The sequence below is a fragment of the Spodoptera frugiperda genome, chromosome 9, assembly GCF_023101765.2.
Source record: "Spodoptera frugiperda isolate SF20-4 chromosome 9, AGI-APGP_CSIRO_Sfru_2.0, whole genome shotgun sequence".
In the NCBI taxonomy this organism is placed as follows: Eukaryota; Metazoa; Arthropoda; class Insecta; order Lepidoptera; family Noctuidae; genus Spodoptera; species Spodoptera frugiperda.
The window spans coordinates 999,944-1,020,104 of record NC_064220.1 but is presented as its reverse complement, the minus strand read 5'-3'; the positions used below and the strand labels follow the sequence as shown (position 1 = coordinate 1,020,104).

At 36.5% G+C, this 20,161-nt stretch overlaps 1 protein-coding gene across 2 annotated transcripts in view; it reads right to left on the bottom strand.

Annotated features, from left to right (window-relative positions):
• Window positions 1-1,942: 1,942 nt before the first annotated feature.
• LOC118270969 (uncharacterized) overlaps window positions 1,943-20,161 on the bottom strand; it is a 45,830-nt gene continuing 27,611 nt past the window's right edge. For both annotated transcript variants that reach the window (XM_035586821.2, XM_050695772.1), the window contains 8 exons: window positions 8,110-10,029; window positions 6,781-7,077; window positions 5,999-6,302; window positions 5,123-5,410; window positions 4,689-4,860; window positions 4,234-4,442; window positions 3,712-3,899; window positions 1,943-3,421 (listed from right to left, as the gene is read on the bottom strand). In XM_035586821.2, coding sequence (XP_035442714.2) covers window positions 3,154-3,421; window positions 3,712-3,899; window positions 4,234-4,442; window positions 4,689-4,860; window positions 5,123-5,410; window positions 5,999-6,302; window positions 6,781-7,077; window positions 8,110-10,028 — 3,645 coding nt within the window. In that variant the 5' untranslated portion in view covers window position 10,029 and the 3' untranslated portion in view covers window positions 1,943-3,153. The remainder of the gene's footprint in view (window positions 3,422-3,711; window positions 3,900-4,233; window positions 4,443-4,688; window positions 4,861-5,122; window positions 5,411-5,998; window positions 6,303-6,780; window positions 7,078-8,109; window positions 10,030-20,161) is intronic.

Here is a 20,161-nt window from a genome sequence, read left to right as displayed (position 1 = left end):
TATCTTCTACGATCCCATATTATTGAAGAGGTATGCTTAGATTTAATACTATCACAGTTGCCTTACCTACGTTGTTCAGGAAGATGTCGTGTCTAAATTCAAAGCATAGGTATACAATGTGATAGGCGTGGGACTTCTAACCCGTTAAGGCTGAGTACTACATCTAATTTTATCGACAAAAATAATAATATGGGGTTGAACCCCTAATTGAAAATATTGAAAAATAGTGATTTTTTCGGTAAAAATAATTCACAAATGATTTTTTTCTCACCGAAACATTATCAAACATATGAAAAAAGTAATGAATTAGTTAGCCAAGGTTGTTAAGTACCGTTAGTCGTTAGTACTTTTAGGGGAGGGGATTCGACCCCTTCGACCCCCGACTTTTGTCGATAAAATTAGGTGTAGAACTCAGCCTTAACGGGTTAGAAGTCTCGCCCCTATCACATTGTAGATAAGCAAATGGGAAGATTGTAGTACCTTCAAATTAATCTTCAAAGAGTAGGAGAGCCATGCTTCGGCACGAATGGGCCAGCTCGATCGGAATGAGCTATGGCCTCACAGAAAACTGACGTGAAACAACGCCTGCGTCGTGCGAGTGAGGTTACCGGAGGCCCAATTACTCCCCTTCCCAATCCCCAAAAAAGGCCGGCAATGTATTTGTATCGCTTCTTGGGTTTCGGCAATTGCTTACCGCGTGCTCGTTTACCGGCTTACACCTACTTATCTTCAATAATCTTAATATATTTTTTATACAGGTCAGCCCTTAGTTCTACATCAATAGACGGATTTTGTGTTCCTTCAAATCTATACTAATATTATAAAGCTGAAGAGTTTGTTTGTTTGAACACGCTAATCTTTGAAACTACTGGTCCGAAATGAATAATTCTTTTTGTGTTGGATAGTGCATTTATCGAGGAAGGCTATAGGCTATAAAACATCGCGCTATGACCAATAAGAGCCAAGCAGAGCGGGTGAAACCGCGCGGAAGTAGCTAGTTTAAAATATGTTTTAAGTAGTGAGCCCACTTCTTCTCGTGTCACTCACACAATTCACACTCTATGCCTCAAACATCCCCTTTCTGATTCTCCAAATTTCTTTCCAGGCACCTCTGCTCGTATTATTCGTGTTGTTTATCCTTTTCTTGGTAAAAGTAATTCGAACTCCACAATCTTATAAAATGTGGAACTTGAAACCAGTAGGAGAACGAGAGAGATATAGAGAGAAGTTGAGAAGAGCTAACTCGCAACCCTATTGCTTGGACTAACTTTTTGATAAGGAGTTAAGTAAACAGGATTATTATCATTAGTTGCATGTGTTGCAATACATTCATTGCTAACTAGGCTAGAGCCTAAAGAGTACTGATTGAAGTATACCTAATTATGATAGAAATATTATAGCTTTAATTTAGTTTTACAAATAATAAACAGTAAAGATTATTGTCTGTGGTAGTGGAATTACCTTGTGGGTTCTAAATTCACATTAAAGAGTATCTTAATGTGGAGGAAAAACGTTTTAAAATCTTAGTGATAGTATAGTACACTAGACTGCCTCGTTGGTCAAGTGGGCGCAAGTGTGACTGCCGGACAATTAGGGTCTCGGGTTCGATTCCCGGGTCGGGCAAAGTATCACCGGGCTTTTTTTCGGTTTTACGAAAATTTTCTTAGTAGTAGCACGACGTCTGGAATTGTGTCCAGTATATGGCTTTAGGCTCACCCCCTATTTCATGGGAGTTATAACACAAATGGTGAAAAGTGGATGTAGGTACATTGTATAGCGTCATTACGTGCCGTAATGTGCACCTCTGCCTACCCCTTCGGGGATAAAAGGCGTGACGATTTATATAGTATAGTACAATCTAGTGGGTGGACGGGTTGTCCCTTTTCACTTCAAAACAGCTACAAAACGGTTTTCTATTTTATGAAAAATAATAACACAAATAGAATAGATAATATACTTTATTATAAACAGATAACATTGGCGGGTGCCGCATAACGCAATTTCTTTACAAACTACAGCCTAAACATTCGTAGGTAAAAGGTATACAATACTACAGTTCATTAATAATAGGTGGTACCAAACTTACACTATGAGTGATGTTAAAATAATTACAAAAAGGAATCTTATAGACAAAACAATATGAAAATAATAGCCAATAGAAAGACGTAAGACTTGTTGCTACATCAAATCAAGATTATTTAGTTACCTATATCTTTATTTATAAATAAACGTCGTCCTCTCTAGAGTCCACCAACCGTTGGATATTTGACTTGGCAGCCATTTTGAATTATCTGTCATTCTTTATGACGTACGTTCCGGAAAAAATACGTCAAAATAAGTAGTTTTTAAAGACTTCACAATGGTTCCTAGTGAGGACAAGGTTTGAAATATGTTTTGTACCATAAGATTCAAAAAATTAAAGTAAACCTTTACAATAGTTACAAATAAGTTTAATAATAATGATTAAAGACTAGTAGAAGTAATTTCAAGATAGTATGGCCTCTGTACTATTCAAGATAAATAGTAAAATTAGTAAATGTTAGTACCTACTTGTAAGTACGCTATTTACAAAGCCAAATAAAATAATAATACTTATAATAAGTAGAATTAAAATTTTATATACAGCAACACTGTTAAATTAAGTGGAATGTATGGCAATACTGTACAGAACCATAGTGCAAATCAAAAAAGGTGTTCAAAAGACCTTATTCTAAAACTTCGAATTTTTAAAAGTACCACAATATTTCATTAGTAAAGAAAATAATAAATATGTTTGAAGGAAATCCAGTAACTTTTTTACTCTGAGGTAAAAGGCATGATAAATTAATTAGTCAAATATTTCAATCGATTAATTATTTCATTCCCTACAAATCGATTATCATGGTTTAATGAAGTTCTGTGACTGATCTGATTAGTTTATTCATTGCGTTATTTAAGTAATCGTACTAATGTCATAAGTTCATAACTAAATAATTTAATTAATTCAGTCTCAGGAGAACTACATTATATTCGAGTTTGGTTTCATTACGCTCACATAAGAAACTCCAAAAATTAAAATGTTAACACCATCCCATTATTATTCGAATAACAATATCGATAACTCGATTGTTATCGATAAAAGAATCGAGAGTATTTGAAATTGATTAGACAGGACTATACGTAGCTTTCTTTTTTGGCTGAAAATAGCATGAGAGATTCCATTAAATGGGGCCTGATCATGTCGTTAACGTCTTGTTCATCATCGAAGGTGGTTGGGTGGTGTTTGTAGATGGTCCTGAGTGCCTTGAGGCAGTGGATGAGGGTCTGGTCAGGGTTGGTGTCCAGCGGAGGCCGCGTTCGCTGCAACCTTACCAGCTTGGTAAGGAGAGGAACACCTTCCAGCTGCACTATTTGGTACGCGACGTCTGGCATCACTGTCAGTCTGTGGACAAATGGAGGGAGTTAGGTGATGTTTGATATTGATAAAACATCATGTTTTAAAATAACCTTGTGTAACGTTAACGTTTAAAATACGATCATGTTGATACGATCGAGTCCATTCATTGAATGTAAGCAGATCATTCCTTGTTATTACGTAATTTGATAAGTATTGAAGGAAATTAATGAACTATAGATACACATATCACATCATAAGCGGAGCTTTTGAGACACAAGTTGACACAACATAATTAGTTCACATAAAAAAAAAATAGAAGTAAAAATGTAACTTACCTAGAGATAGCCTCAGCGGCATGGCAATGCAGTCTAGCTTGCGCGCGGAGCTCGGCGGTGCGTGCGCAGGCGCCGGGCGAGAACCGCGCGAAGCACACTAGCGCCACGCACACTGACGTCACGCGCGACAGGAGCAACATGCAGCGAGGGATCCGGGATAGCGAGGCTAGGAGAGATGCTGTCTGTTCCTAGAGGAGTAAAGATAAAAGGAAGTCAGTATAAATAAAAAAAAAAAAAACAGAGGAAGATTCTGATAGAGTTGAAGCTAAGAATCACACTACCTATCACCTCCACTCTTAGTAGCTACGTGAGCGTAAATTTCTTCTGAGGTCTTACGAGTAGGTACGAGTTTGTTTTACGTTAAACGAAAACGAAACGAGAGCATGGTTAGTACTCTTACTAAGGGTCCCGATTCCTACATATTTAATGGATTGTTCTCAAAACTGTAAACAGAACATCCGTGGACTAGTCGAGACTCTAGACAGCAAACAATCTTACTTAACACTGTGAATGCGAACTTACTTGCAAGAACACGGAGATGTTAGGTCCTCGTCGTTTCACAGCGTCCAGCAGTCTCTCGACAGTCCTGTGCTTGGTGATCACCTCGACAATGTCAGATCTGGTGGTGACGTCATCATCTTTCTTCTCCAACTCCAACTCTCGCACCAAGTTGACGAGACAAGCCGTGCACAGGAGAAGGAGTTGACAGCATTCGGTACGAGATAGAATACCTAGAAAAACGATACACGTTATAAATATTAATATTATCTAGTTTTTATTAAGCTTAAGTAGTTAGTTTTATGCAATTTTGTCCAAATTCTTTTCAACAAAATTACTCAGAAAATAATTAACCACGCTGTTGTCTTAAAATTTTGAATAGTACTACTAGCGCCATCTATTAGATAATAGAATAAACTTGTATACTAAATTTGTAATTTAAATACTAGATGGCGTTAGCAACCTCATTAGTAACTTACCGGTAATGTGTTCAACGATGTTGTTGAGGTAGATGTGCATCTGTGTGAGGTCGTAGTGCCCTCTCAGCCAGGGTGCAGTAATCTGAGTGAGCACTGTGATGGCCTCGCGCATCTGAGGTTCAGGGTTCTTGCGGTCCGAGAGAATATCTGAGATGATTTCGATACCACCGCCCTGTGGACAGATAAGGCGAATATTAAAGCAAAACACATATTTTCAAAGAAATTATTGCTACGAAGATGATTTTACTATCAGATGATGATTATTCATGTAGATATGACACGAATAAAGATAACCAATAGATTTATTTTAGTAGGTACAAGACTGACTAGCATTGGGATTTAGTCAGACAAACCATTTTGCTCAAACCAATAGATACTCTATATAAACTACGCACAAAAAAAGTAAGAATATAAATGTTATCTTATCGCCATACCTCTTCAAACTGTTTCACAGCATCCCCAGTGACACAGACGGTCGCAAGCGCACGTAACGATAACGCCTTTATAGAGCTCTTGTTGCTCTCGATGATCGCTGTCAACAACGCTCTGGGCACTGCGCAGTCCACGAACGGCAGCTCAGTAATATTCTTCATGATCTTCGAACATTTCTCGTGAAGGGAACTCTCTGTAGTGTCACTTAGCATGGCCAAGTGTCCAATAGACGTCAACGTACTCTTAAGAATCATGTCCGAAGGTGGCTCTTCTATAATCGATACCAGAGTCTGTGGGAACAAAAACATTTATGTCATATCCATTTTGTTTACAAAGTTTTCGTGGTTCCGTGGTTCGAGTGTCGTGAGAATCGACTCACGTTTAACAGGTATTAATGTAGTGTGTAGGTATAATTCGAACTGATTATTTTATTAATCGGAATGAAAATCAAAATTTTGATATCATTGGCTACTGTGATTGCTAATTGCTTATCAATTTCAGTACATTTATCTTAGGTAGTTGAGAATCCGAGTGTGATTCATTGTGTGGTTACTGTTTATTTTCTTTTAATGGCTGTAGGTGCAATAAAGAAGCTAGTTCCTTATCTAATTAACTGTTTTTTAACACATTCACTGCCACCATTATTTTTTTGAAGTTCATAGCGATGTCAAAACCTAATGATTATAGCGATGCCGCCCTATAATCATTAGGTTATTGCTAGCAGATTATGTAATGAGAATTCCAAAAGGCAACTTTGGCTAATTTTCGAAATATCACTAAAACATTTAGGACACGTTTGGCGTGTTCGAGGCGTAGTTATAGAAATTCGCAAGAACACGCTTGGCGTGTCGGCGGCATTGAACGTGTTAAGACGTTACCTTCATCTGTTGAACAAGCACGGCCTTAGTGGTCTCCAAGAAGATTTCAATCAGAGTGTCCAAGTGTTTGCAGACCAAGTTCCATTCAGGGACACTCTCGTTTAATTCCACTTTCACATCTTCTCCAACATCGATTAACTTCTGTAAGTATAGTTGTAAGGACTTCTTAATCTTGTCCCATCTTTCTGGAGTCTCTCCGGGAGGCTTGGTGTTTAAAGTGATGCTGTGAGCTAGTACAAACTCATTGATGTTCGCTACCAACAAGCAAATTTGTTCCTCACTTGATTTTCCGGACTCTATTTGCCTGTAATGTTAATGAAAGTGATTTAATTATATGCTGAACTGTTGGGTACTGATTGCGAATAGTGCGTGTTTCCTCATATACATACAAGAGCAATGTATTGCATATGATTATTTACTTTTTTCCTCAGAAACATGCGTTTGTAGGAAATGATTATCGATTATTAAATACGTATTGATTGAGGATATGTTGATTAGATTTTGATAGTGTTCATGGCGATAGCCCACGTAAACAATTACTTATGCACATGCTATGACAGGCTGCAATAGTATTTGTTTTAAAGAAACTTCAGAAAGGAGATTTCCATTTCTTTAGGAAATTCAATTTATAGATAAAAATACTAAATAAATTCTAAATACATAGTTGTCTCTCTGCATCACCCTAAGGTTGAGACTGTAAGAGAATGCCCAATAGGCATTAAGTCCACCATTGTATAATATACATACATAAAGTGTAAAACAAATAGTTACGTAACACTTACCTCAAAACATCACTGTATTGATAAACAATAATCTGGCCATGTGTCTGGACTTTCTTTATATTCCCTGTTATAGTCGCGGAGCTTGCAGACACCATAGCTTTCATCTCTGCTCCAAGTGGCTTGCTCTGCAGGGTAGTCATGCACTCATTCTCACACGACCCGACCAGGTCGCACAGCCAATATTGGACAGGCTCTGGCTTTCTATCACATAGCCGCTCTAAACATGTCTGGTCTATAGACCTCTCTCGATATAGGATTTCATTCTGGCCATTTAGAACTAATCTGGAGGGGTAGTTCCTGTAAAATATGGGTTTATTACAATGTGTTAAAGTTTAAATTTGATTGTGAATTTGTGAAATTTCTATCTTGTTATCAGGGGGTCTACTCTAATTCAACGAAAAACTAAACTTCATCCGAAACTTCGCAAATTTCATTACAATTCCAATTATTGCGAACCTTTGTGTACAAAAATTAACGAATAAAATGAAGATAAATAAATAGGTTTTCTTTTGATGAAATTAAAATTAAAAATAAAATGTTATTTCAAGTAATTCTATTAGCAAATCAATAAAACCTACGGCCGAAGATTAAACGAAACTTCGCATTCGAGAACCGGAGTAGGCCCCAGGTTTGTTGTCCAAGATCTCTTTAATATGAATTTAAGTAGCTATAGAATGTTGTTTTTTTTTTTAAGTTTTATTAAATTAAGGATGCATAGCGTAATGGGTCATTGAACTAAATGTAATCTCCTTAAAGCCTAATTAAGGACGGGAATGTTAAAAACCAATTTTATTTTGCAAGTTTCAGGAAATCGTAACGCCATAATGCTTTTAACGCATTCAGTAAAATGAAAGGTTAATTGTTTAGATTGTCGTCAGATGTTCGTACGTGACGTTCGCGGAGATCAAGGTTGGTAAAAGTAAGTATTGTCACAATACTTATAGGTTGAGGTCTTCAGAAGATTCTGCATTCTTATCAGTACTACAAATTCTGGGTGTTATAACATAACTGGTTTATTATATACTAGCGACCCGCCCCAGCTTCGCATAGGTGCAATGGTGATATATTATGTATGTATTATACATGTAAATCTCCCTCTTGAATCACTCTACTAATTAAAAAAACCGCATCAAAATTTGTTGTGTAGAGAGACAAAAAGCACTTTATTATTTATTTATTTCATTTCTACACAGGTAACTTTATTATTTGTTTTGTACTATGTAGTGATCTAACATAGGTACCCTTCTACTGCCTATCTTCAATAGATTACTTGTGTTGTGAGTTAAGTTACGTCTTTAATTTTTAATATACGAATGACAAGATACTTACTCGCTGTTGAATTCGTCCTGGATGTTGAGTTTCCGAACGCTTTTCCTATCACTCTTCGGAACGTCCATAAACTCGTGTGGAGCTAACATCTTAGGAGTGGACGTACATGCTAGATTCAGCTGGACATCCACGAAGTCCAGTTCTCCTTTTAATTTCTCCCTCTTGGAGTCGTGTGTAAGATTTTTATTCGTTCTAGATTCTGTTTCGTATGGAGTCTTCTGTTTGTCCTGGAACTGCGGTGGAGGTGTGACTGGGCGCGACTTTTTAATAAACTCATCTTCATCTTTCTTCTCTGCTGCTTTCACTAAATCGCCCTCTTCACCCACCAGCCTTTCGTTGTAATGAGGTATTAGAATTTCTTCGGGATGGCCGACTATTACCCACGAGTCTTGCTCTTTGACTCTCGGTAGACCTAAAACAGGAACCCTGCTGCCCTTCAAATAACCACCAGCGTAATCATCTACTATTCCAGGCTTTTCCTTCTTGGGAAATATCCTGAATAAGTCCTTCGTTCTGTCTGACTTTGTAGCCATGCGCTGCTTAGCTTTAGGCCCTGGCTTTTTGGTAGGTTTTAGATGTAGACTGTCCAAGATATTCTTACCAAGGATAGCATGAGTTGGTTTGTGTATTTGTTCGTGATCATACATCATGTCATTGTTGGGTTCTTCATCTATGTAACCTAGCGAGTGGTATCCTTCTTGTATGTCAAGGATTTGTTGGTCTAACCTCTGAGCTTCGAAGTTTAGTGATTTGTTTAGTCTATTTCTTTGGAACTTTGGAGTTGTGGTTATGGGAGTAGCATCCTCACTTGACAAGCTGCGCGTGTACTCTGCTCTGGCCGTAGTCGTCCTCTCAGTAGGAACATAGGACACGTTAGATATTGGTGTCCGCACCCGCGGCTGATTGTTTACTGCTATTTCATTGTCATCCTCAAGTTTCAAGTATTCTAAACTATCGTCTGATTTGTTTTTGCTTGTCTCTAAATCCTTTACTTTAGCTACTTTAATAACTTTGGTGCTATCACTATCTGTACTAGATATGAATGACTTCTTGGCTGGGTACTTCTTCGAGGGACTTATAACATTAATATTTTTAGCTGGTATGTCTTTGGTATCTTTTTGTATTGCACTTTTGGTTGTTATGTTATTTTCTTTGTTACTTACGTTACTCGGAGGTGTAACCTTTATGTCTATTTTGTTTTCGACTTTGACTTTAGGTTTACTGTTTAAATTATTATTTAAAATATTTAGCGAGTTTTCTTTCTTAAGTTTATCTTTATTAATATTCTTAGGTGGCGGACTCTTATTCTTTTCAATTCTGCTTACATTTTCCGTGTCCTTATCTTTCAATAGTTCCATATGTTCCTCGTCTTGATGTATTTCGCAATACTTCTGCAGGTCATACGGTGTTTGTATAACACTACTGCTTCGAAGCCGTGGTTTGGGCGTCGGCATCCCACAACTGACATTGTCAGGCAGCATCACCTTACTAGCATCACGGCTCGGTGATGTGTTTTGATAACCAGGAGCCTGTTTCACGGTAATATCCTGGTTGTTATTAGAATCGCTACTACTCGAAGATTTATTATTATCCGTAGTTTCAGGAGCCTGATAATACTGTGATGGGGGTGGAGAGCTGTCTGAGTCAGAGAAACCGGAATCCTGGCTCTTGTGACTGCCAGGACTGCCGTGACGCAGAGGCCATTGGTTCATTTGAATGGGCTGTGCGATGTCATCGGCACTATTGTTCTGTGGTTCGTCAGGCTGATTCGCTATCCAGTGAGGTAGTTGGGGCTCCCAATCGGGATCGTCTCGAGCGCGATTGTTTTGGTTCCACTCGGGCTGCGCCACCGGACTTCCAATGTTTGGCGGTGAATCACCCCACCAAACTTTACTGCGTGTTCGTTGAAAATTGGACATCCTGAAAGAGAAAAAAAGAACATGAATAGGTGAATGATTCGTGGGAATATTGTGTCTAAGGTGGTGGGTTTAATGATCGGTGTCAGTGACGTAATGGGCTGGTCCATTACGAGGAGTATCGGAGGTGCGTGCTCGCGACGCGTGACGTTGCCTTCGAGGTCAAATTATCTCGTATGTAAAGTTTGTTTTGTTTTTGTTTGATTGTCATGGGAATTTGGTGGAGCTATTGTGTTGATTGCTTACAATTGTTTAAGAAAAAAGGTTTGAAAATACAGTCCGAGTTATGACGTGCTTTTGAAATAATAATAGTAATGGTATATCACGAAAGTGTTCGCCAGGGCCGGTCGGCAGATGTTAAAAACCGTTGCAGAGGCTATTGTACACAAAATGCAAGGGCGTTCACACATCGCGACTGTGATTTCTCCCCTTCAGTTAACCGTACGCACAAATAATGGCTCCTTTGGAATTCGCGTTGAATCTGACTAAGATATTATACGGTCCAGTGAGTCTGAGTTCAAGCTTATTAGAATATTAACACATTTTTTCATGTACTTTGATAAATATAAATATTATACAAGAAACATTAGTCATTACCTAAAAAATAAAACGAAGTAGATTTTATTGCGAAGTAGAATTTTATGTTAACGTCCTTCAAGATATGATGTATTTCAGAAAAACTTTTTTAGTTTTGTGATATTTAACCAATCTCTGTTTTATCGCCAAAAAAATAAGATTGAAACTGCCATAAATATGGATTTTCTGTTTTGCGCTTATTGTAGAACAGTTTACATATTAATTCCTTGCAATATAGTTTTAATTAACAGAGTGATGCAGGTCAAACCTCAAGCCAAAGCCTAGTTCTTCTCACTTAGGTAAAGTATGCCACAGCTTGCGGTCGCCTGACTCAACGGACATCGTGATTCATTGGTCTACTCCAACATTACACACACAATAACTAAATAAACTCCACTGTTAGTCAGTTTACTCGATAAACTCATGTTTACTAATCGATAAATAACTTGTCTTATCGAGTTTTAGATTAGCAGTGTCTTTTAAAATAGTATCTTTCTTTGGAATTGACGTTTTTGAGTCTCTGGAAATCTTTTGTAGAGGATAGTCTAGTTGGTCACGACTGTAAGGTTAAAGTATTTTTTGTCTTTTTTTAATGGGACAAAGCCTTTATACCTATACCGCTGCAACTCCTGTAAGCCAGTATCTACATACACAACCATGAAATCACCGGAACACTAAAATCCGGCGCGTCCCAGGGACATGAATGACTGCTTTGGATCCCGCAACGAAATACATCAGATGATTTTGTTAGATGAGAAGAAAAGGTTGTAGGTTAAAGTATTATTATGTCACTCAAGAAAAGCTGTAATTAATTATCCTGAATTATGATGTGCGTAATTACTCTTAGGAATAAAACCCAGGCGTATTCGTATATACGGCATGCGTTAAAGTTATTAAAATAATACAAGTTGCGATGGTAATTTTCCTTATGACATGATAGTGAATTGACTCATTACGCGTCCATTATGGTAAATAGAAATACTATTTACTTCCAAAGATGGCGTATAAAAGTGTGAATTCAAACTTGGAGTTGGTTTTGAACTGAATATTGTTTCTCGCTTGTTCGTCATCATTTAGCTTGTGTCTATCTATCTATACAAACAAACTAACGGATCACTATCTAGAGTATCTACTTACTGTTCTAGTGATCTATATATGTATGTATAGGTGTGAATTTGTGTGTGTGTGTGTACATAGGGTAATTTTAATCTTCTTTGTATCCACTATGATTATGTCATCTTCTTCCATATCAGACGTCATTCTTCATACCATATCAGAATGCAAATTACATGTAATGTCGTCATTCTATCATACAAAACAAAACAAATCCCCATTATATCACACTAAATTATTATAAAAGTAAAAGTTTGTTTGTTTAGATGTTTGTCCGCCAAACACGCTGAAACTGCTCAGCCGATATTGATGAAATTTGGTATACAGATAACCTATTTCTTCATCCGACGGGAACGTGGGCAAAGCCGCTAATAGAGGCTAGTGGTAAATAATGATAGAGTATTTAATAAGTAGATTGTTTTAACATATTAACGGATAAGTTCTAATACTTATCCTATTGCAAAATACTATGCTGAAACAGTCACATTCTCATGCTAATTGGACACGAATAATTAAAATGTACTTGTTAATGATCACCACTTAGTATAAGTTAATGATGGTGACTGAAAGTGCGCAATAAGGATGATTTCGTCATTACAAGTATGTAATGTGAGTTCAAATCGAACCAGTAGTTCCTGAGATTAGCGAGTTCAAACAAACAGACAAACTCTTCATTCTTATATAATTATATTCGTGTAGATATACTATAATTATTATTAATCTTATTATGTAAAGCAGAAGAGTTAGCTTGGATGCGTGAGTTTCCGTAAATCCAAAACTACAGGTCCCAATTCAATAATGTGTCGGAAGTCTTTTATCAAGGAATGTAATCGGATATAAAACATCACGCTACAATCAATAGGAGGCAGAGCGGGTGAAACCACGTGGAAGTACCTAGTTAAGATAAGCAGTTACTCTGTTTAAAGTTTCAAGTAAAGTTATATAAGACATTGAAGCTCCAAGCTCCTGATCAAGTAGTCATATAAAATAACATAAAATACAAGCAATGTTTACTTCGATTAATATTCTGTAGGTCTCTCTTCCTTGGAATGCGGGATAACGTCGAACAACGGACGAACATCCCGCATTATTTTTTAATATAGGTATATTTTGTAGTGTTTGCTGTTGTGTTTTTTCTTTACGTACGTACCACATGTCTATAGATTTACTTTCCTTTGACGTTGAAAGTGAGTATCTATATTACATTTTTTTCATGTCTTCTTGTTTCGGAAGCCTAATTTTTTACCGACTTCAAAAAGTAGGAGTTACTACGTTTGGATATTGATGAGGTACTATGTTTTTGTTTTTACTTATTGTTCACACTGATTACTTCGCTAATAGTGAACCGATTTTCAAAATAGTTTTTATTTTGTTTGAAATGGTTTTTTCAAATTGAGTGCTTCAACGGATCTCGAATATTGTAGTGGTGAGAAATGCGTTTATTCGGAAATAATATTACCATAAACTACTACAGCAATTGCTTTTTTAAACTTTATTTTTCGTTACAAACACTATCAAACCAACTAAAATAAAAGGTACAATCGACAAAATTACAGACTGACACTGACTTTTATCTATCGACCTAAATGTCGTTTGAGGAACCTTGGAGTCGGAGTTATCAATGAGCCTTCACGACGATACCTGTCAGCTTCCTCCATTTCTATCGACAGCTTCAATGCCAACAATGGATCCCACAATGGAGACTGACTTTGAATAAATTAATCAGCTGTGAAAGGATTTTGAGAAGGAACTTTAGGTACTATACAAGGAGGAACTAACTATAAAATATTAAAAAATAATACGTTTGACTGCACGGTTGTGCGGTGACTGGGCATTTTATAGTGGGGTTACTCTTACCCGTACGGAACAATCGACATAATATAACTGTCCTGCTGACTTGATTGCTTTGGGTTTGGGTGTCAAACGTTGCCCAATACTAGGCTTTTATCCTGTGTTGTGGGTTCGTTTACAAACATATAATTAATATCCGTAACGATTTGTGGATCAGATTGCTCCGTACAATCGACATAATTAATGGTTGCGCCAACCGCGAAGTTCATAAGTTAAAATATTTGCATTTCGAATACATTTTATTCGTAGGCCGTAACCTATATCAAAGTAGGATTTACTCGTAAGTGTTGTAGCGTGATAATAAAGCGTATTATTCATAAATGGCAAGTAAATCCATGCATTGAACCAAACAAAATAATCTCATCAGCTTACTTAATAGTTCAGTTACTTACAATTTACTAAATACTAACACATTCATTAACAAAAAGCCACAAAAAAATTGGAAGATCTTCACAAAAATCGGGGCCAAAACTTTCTAGTATTTGAATTTGATCTGGCCATCAACAGTTGCAGCCGTTTACCATCGGAACCGCAATCGATATGACTTTGTTTAACAATAAATAACAATTGAACGTTTTATTTTACTGACTTTCTATCAAACCGAGACGCAGTAGAATTAGTACGTAAGTTACGGTTTTACATAAAAACATGAGCAAGTAAAACAATCCAGTTTTTGTTCGAAACGTCTTTCGTTTGATTTCCTAGTCTTAGCTTGTTTCGCTACTGTAGTATCATGAAGGTTTTATGATATCCTAAGTAGTTGATTAAAAAGTTCGTGATTCTAAGAGTCAGTGGGGCAGTCTCTTTTGTGCCTTTCGGCTTAAGTCATTCTGTCTCCTGCATTAAATTCTGAAGTGGACAGTATCATTATTTTTTCTTCTCCTGTAATAATATCTTCCGATTTATTTTGCGCGCCTTATTTCACTGTTTCAGTGTTTGTCGATCCTGGCTACTTGTACTTATTATTCTGTGTCCTGGCTTAAGAGTTGCAGCGGTTATGGGAGGATATGGCGGGCTTGTCCCCTAAAAAATTTAATTCCAAATCAGCTATCTTCTATAGGACAGGTTAGCTTTAACCAACATTGATAAAATTATCGATTATTACGGCATTGATGACATAACATCGCTTGCGTACGATAATCAAGTTCAAGTTCTAAATTCACACTTCTAGTTTACAGTAAGTAATCGTAATAAGACATACTTAAACAATAAGGAAATTCCATCTAGGTAGGTAGTATTTTTCTATTGAACAGAACAGAACTGATATAATATTTATAAGTGGAAATGGTCACGGAGAGGCGAAAGCATGACTGACAGTAGTTACCGCGGCGCATTCACAACGGTCCATTACACGCGATCAACTTTTGCGAATCGTAAAACTTGATCAGTCATGTCTTTTATTATGTTAGGCTGACTTATTTAGCTGGCTTATTATCGGTCATGGTCAACTGGAGAGGATAGTGAAGTTTGATTCGTGTTTGTAAATCTTGTAAGTAGTTTGAAACTTACAAAGACTCTGCCAACGGTATGCGGCACCGCAGCACCGTAATTGTTAGAGATCCCGATAGACCTGTCTACTTTTGTTGAGGTTTGTGTGGTTAGAAATATAAAAGGTAGATATTAATAAAATATATAGGTAGATTGGCGATATATCACAGAAGGGCCAAATTTAAAGTACCCTTAACCGACGAGCTTGCATGAAAAGACTGATGACTATTGATGAAGCGAAAGAGGTATGTAAGATTGGTAGCAATTGGCGTTCCATTGTCTCTGCCTACCCCCATGGAACAGGCGTGAGGTTATGTACGTATGATTGTGTGGTTTTTAGTTGGTAAAAGTCAGAAACATCCCGTTGTCTTAGACAAACTGCATTGCAAGAGTTTACTGTATCTCAAACAAATGTTTTCCGCTACAAAGATTTTTAATTAAATCTAACGAATCGTGTGTATAATGTATGTTAAGTAGAATCTGTAAGTGAGTTAGTGTGATTTTATGTAAAGTGTTCACAATGCACATTCATTACATATTTTATATAAATAATAAGTTATACATAATAAATGATGTTTTGCTCTGATTCTTCAACGCTCATCTTGACTAGAAGCTGTTAACATTCTTTACTAGTAAATCAATCAAAGTTTATATTACCTTTACAGACAGAATATGTAGAAATAGGGTAAAAGACTAATTTTTATTTTAATGTCGGTCTTGTATTGTAGATTATTTTAAAACATCAGACACGTATTTTTTATTTCCTTACGGAAACTAATACTAAGATACTTATATCGATTTGAAACAGTGTGTGACGTCACTTCTTGGTACGCTTAAACTTGATCCGTTTTATCTAGGTATTGTTATCTTATATGACAAAATAAAAAAATACGTGTTTAATATTTTTCATTACCTAACTGACGGACTAAAATAGATACGCCTTTATCATGCCTATTGAGCATAATAATATGTACCTAAAATCGTATTAAAGTAAAATAGTATTTATTACCTGTCGTTAAAGAACCTTATGAAATAAAGGCACCAAAATATTCAATGCTAAAGTAGCCAATGGTATCTGAACTCTGAAGTCATCTTCTTCGACCAAGGAAATACATAATAGTTCCTTTCTACGAATCGAAGCCAAGGATAGGTCATACCTTTTAACTTGGTGAATGTAAAACATCAGAACTCCAAACACTTGGCCATTCAATTTGAGCAAATGATCTGTGCAGTTGTGGAGCGACGTATCTGTATCTATATGTATTTAGCCTTGTATTTGTGTGTGAGAATTGAAATATCTACAATTTTCCCATACAACTACAACAACATACAACTAGTATCTAATGCTTCGATTGCATATTGCAAGAATTTTATATGTATCTAAGTAATTTAAAAAAAGAATAGATATAGGTAGAAGTTAACTGTTTTGAGCCGTTTGGGGTCGACACACTTGGGCCATGGGCTCCCGGTGCACATACGGTTTAAAGGGATTGCACGTAAGGTAATCGATTCTACACGTGACCAAGAAGGCTGGCTATTTCTTCGGTTAGAAGATAAGCATTGACATTCAACGTGGCAATGCGGCCAGTCTTCTGGGAACGTTCCCCAGTGACAGCGATGCAGACGAGTACTTTGACGCCAAAAGGAGAGAATTTTTATTTTATTTCTTTTTCTTTATTTTAGTTTTTATTTCTTTTTAGGTATTTTTAAGTTGTAAATAATTTACTCATAGTCATAATAAATTAAAAGAAAATTAGGTAGAAGTTTAAATACAAATAGATGTAGACGTTCATTTATCTATCGAGTTCACGGTTACTTGTACGTTTCGCACTAGCTCGTTATTTGTACAGCTCATAAATTCCGACGGGAAAATATGCTGGCACGTGCACCTGGTGTAACGGTCGCGTGTCATCTGCCATACGCCACGCTCTGCCGCGCAGTACGGCACGCGCATGCGCGTCCCATGTCCTATCCGTCCGCGATCCAAATTCAAAATCGAACGGGAATTTTTTTGACAGCTCATATTTTTTGCCTCAATAACGGATTTTTGTCTCCATCATGTAGAGAACGTGAAATTGGTGCAATTTCTATTAAATTTTTTTTTGTCAAATCAATTTATTCCATAATGCAATACCGTCTGGCGTTCACTGCAACGATTGAACAAAAACAACGCGTATGCGTCTCGATTAGAAACACGATAGACAGCAATTAACACAATTAAGTGCAATGACATAAAAACGAAATGAAATGAAAAAAAAATGCAACGATGATATTATGCAACGTGATTACGAAAAACTAGATTCCTAGATTGATGGCCGTTGTTTCTGACACCTGTCAAAATATTAACAAAAGAAAACCGTTATATTTCACACGAATAATCAATAGTACTTAAACTGTACTGAATGGATTTCCACGTTTCATGGAAAATGCACTTTATACTCTTGATTTTAAAGGTTAAAATAGCAGTAGATGAGGTAATAATATGTGTATTCCGTGTAGTGATTTGATCTCTATGGTTACGGCCAGGTGTTAGCACTTTTTATGCGCATACGCAAGGGTCGTGGCGCCCGTACCGACCCGGGGAACGATGACAACCGAATGATATACATGATGTTACAATTTTATTTAGGATTTAAGTTTTTATGTTGTGATGTTACAAATTTTATTAATAATTAAGGTTTTTCATCATTACCTACCTACCTAAGGGTAACTCACGTAGTTCTTAAATTATTGGCCCCATGGGGCAAATATCCCACCTCATTGTTTTAAAATTTAATTTACACTTGAGCAAACAAGTTCTTATATTAATCGAATAATATTCAATGTTTAAATAAGCCTCATGATAAAGTATATTTATTAAAGGCTGACTCATTTAGCCAATTATTTTTATTTTAAATTACACGTAGCTTAAGCCGTAGTTAGAGACATATGTTTAATGATTACTAAAATTTTTCCTTAGTAACGATTTGAACCATTAAATGACTCGGTAAAGGTTGTTACTAAAGAGTTGTGCAGGCAAATGTTAAGGAAGGCTCTTTTCATTTAATTTTCAACTTTATTTAGGCTGAATAAAGCTTCTATTACGCACTTCCCTGGCAGAAATCACACCATGCGCTTTTGAAACGTCTCAAAATATGTATAAGGAGCCTTAAAAGTTTCTGCCACGGCTTTAATGGGAGGTAGTGTTATGTTTGAATATTATAATAGTGAAGTTTGTACACCTTATACTATAATTGTGCATAGATACAATTTGTCGCATCAGCTCGTTCCAAATTGTTTGTTTGGAGAAAAACAGATCCATCGTATTTCGTTCGTATTACAGGTAGTAAATCAAGTTTTGTTTCGCCAATTATCAGATCAGTTCCAAGCTAAATGAATGATATTACAAACAATAACAAATCGCCATTTCACAGGTGTGTGACATTATAATTCATTTTCAAAGTGCGATTGTTGCCCTGTTGCTATTGTTCGGTTTGCGCAACACTTACATACGGACGGTGAACGACTGATCTCGCAATGTGTAGTTAGTTGTCTTTAATTAATTTATATTTTATTGATTAAGCTTTAGATACTTATTAAAGATGAATCAGTCTGTCACCGTACTGGTTATTGTGTGGTACTCGACCGTGTTACTGCAGGAGTGAGCCCGAATTGAAAATATGGAAATACATAAAAATAATTCTCATAATTTTACGTACACGAAACCGGCTTAAAATTGGTAAATAACCGCAGATAATTTAAAAAATCTACTGATCTTGGGTAACTAATTAAATATACTGATTAAGTGAGTAGTATGTTCTACTATTTTATTTTATTAGATACTACTATTATTTATCAGAATCTACTATATATTTCGTTAATTTAAAGATCAAATTAAAAAATACAATCAATTCTTATAACTATCTAAAATGTTAACGCGCCCTGTATATGTGTAGTCAATCGATCCTTACTAAGGGCTTCCCCAAACGGTTACTTACCGGTCCGACTCCAGACATCTGCTCCTACTCGATATTGTAAGTGTAAAGATATGGGACTTCCGTCCTCGACAAAAAAATATAACATTTAATAACAGTGAAAGTATCCGATCGTCCCTTTTTTTCTAAGACGGTACATTCATGATGCGACTGGAAAAACGGAGATGCGTTTTTAAAGTAACATAAATCGGTAGACAATAATTATTTGTTGTAGCTATCATTTAAACCTCTTATATGCTAGTTGTGTGCTTAGCGGCGTGCCATTGGAGAAGCTTATGTAAAGCAGTGGATGAGAACAGGCTGATGATGATGCTGGTATATATGAACATAATAGATAATACATTATGTTTCGCGTATATCAGCTCTCCTGACATACTACGGGATAAATATTAAATAATCGCTAGATTAATTTTTTCTAAAGACTGTATGTAAAAGCAGAACACGTTCTGACAATTCAAATCCTATTAACAATAATAGACGACAATGTTGCTCACCTTGTTCTAAGTTCTAAGCAAACGCAATAGAAAAGCCATCCTTACATCCTAGACTCACATTATTTTAGCATGCGAATGTCACATTGTCACTCCGAAGCCTATTTAATATTTCAAATGCATACGGGCCCATTAAAATTCACAACACCGCGGTTTTTCTCCGAGAATCGTCTGTATATTGTACCTTAGTCTGTAGAATTTTAAAAAAAGAACTATAGTTTTAAAGATAGAAAGGTATGTTTTTATATTAAAATAGTTTACTCTCCACGGACTCGAGTCCGTGTCCTTGTCATACAATTAGGTATTTATAGTTTTACATTCCATAAAACATATTACAAACATATATCTTTTGAGGGGTAGGAAATCATTCAATGACTTCTCTCACCTTGGGCAAGGCAGAAAGGAGTGTCAGACTCTTACTGACTAAAAACCACCCCGTTCCTACTCCTGCTTTTCGAACCGGAGCTCCGGAAAGATATGTCATACCTATACTAACCACTTATATTTCTCCATTAAGTACTTACACTATAATACACTACTACTGGATCAGCCCACCAGCACGGTGAGCGAGCCGACCTGCTCCAGCAGAAAGCACCCGCTTATGAACATGACTTGTGTAAAAAGGTACCTATGTTTATCAACA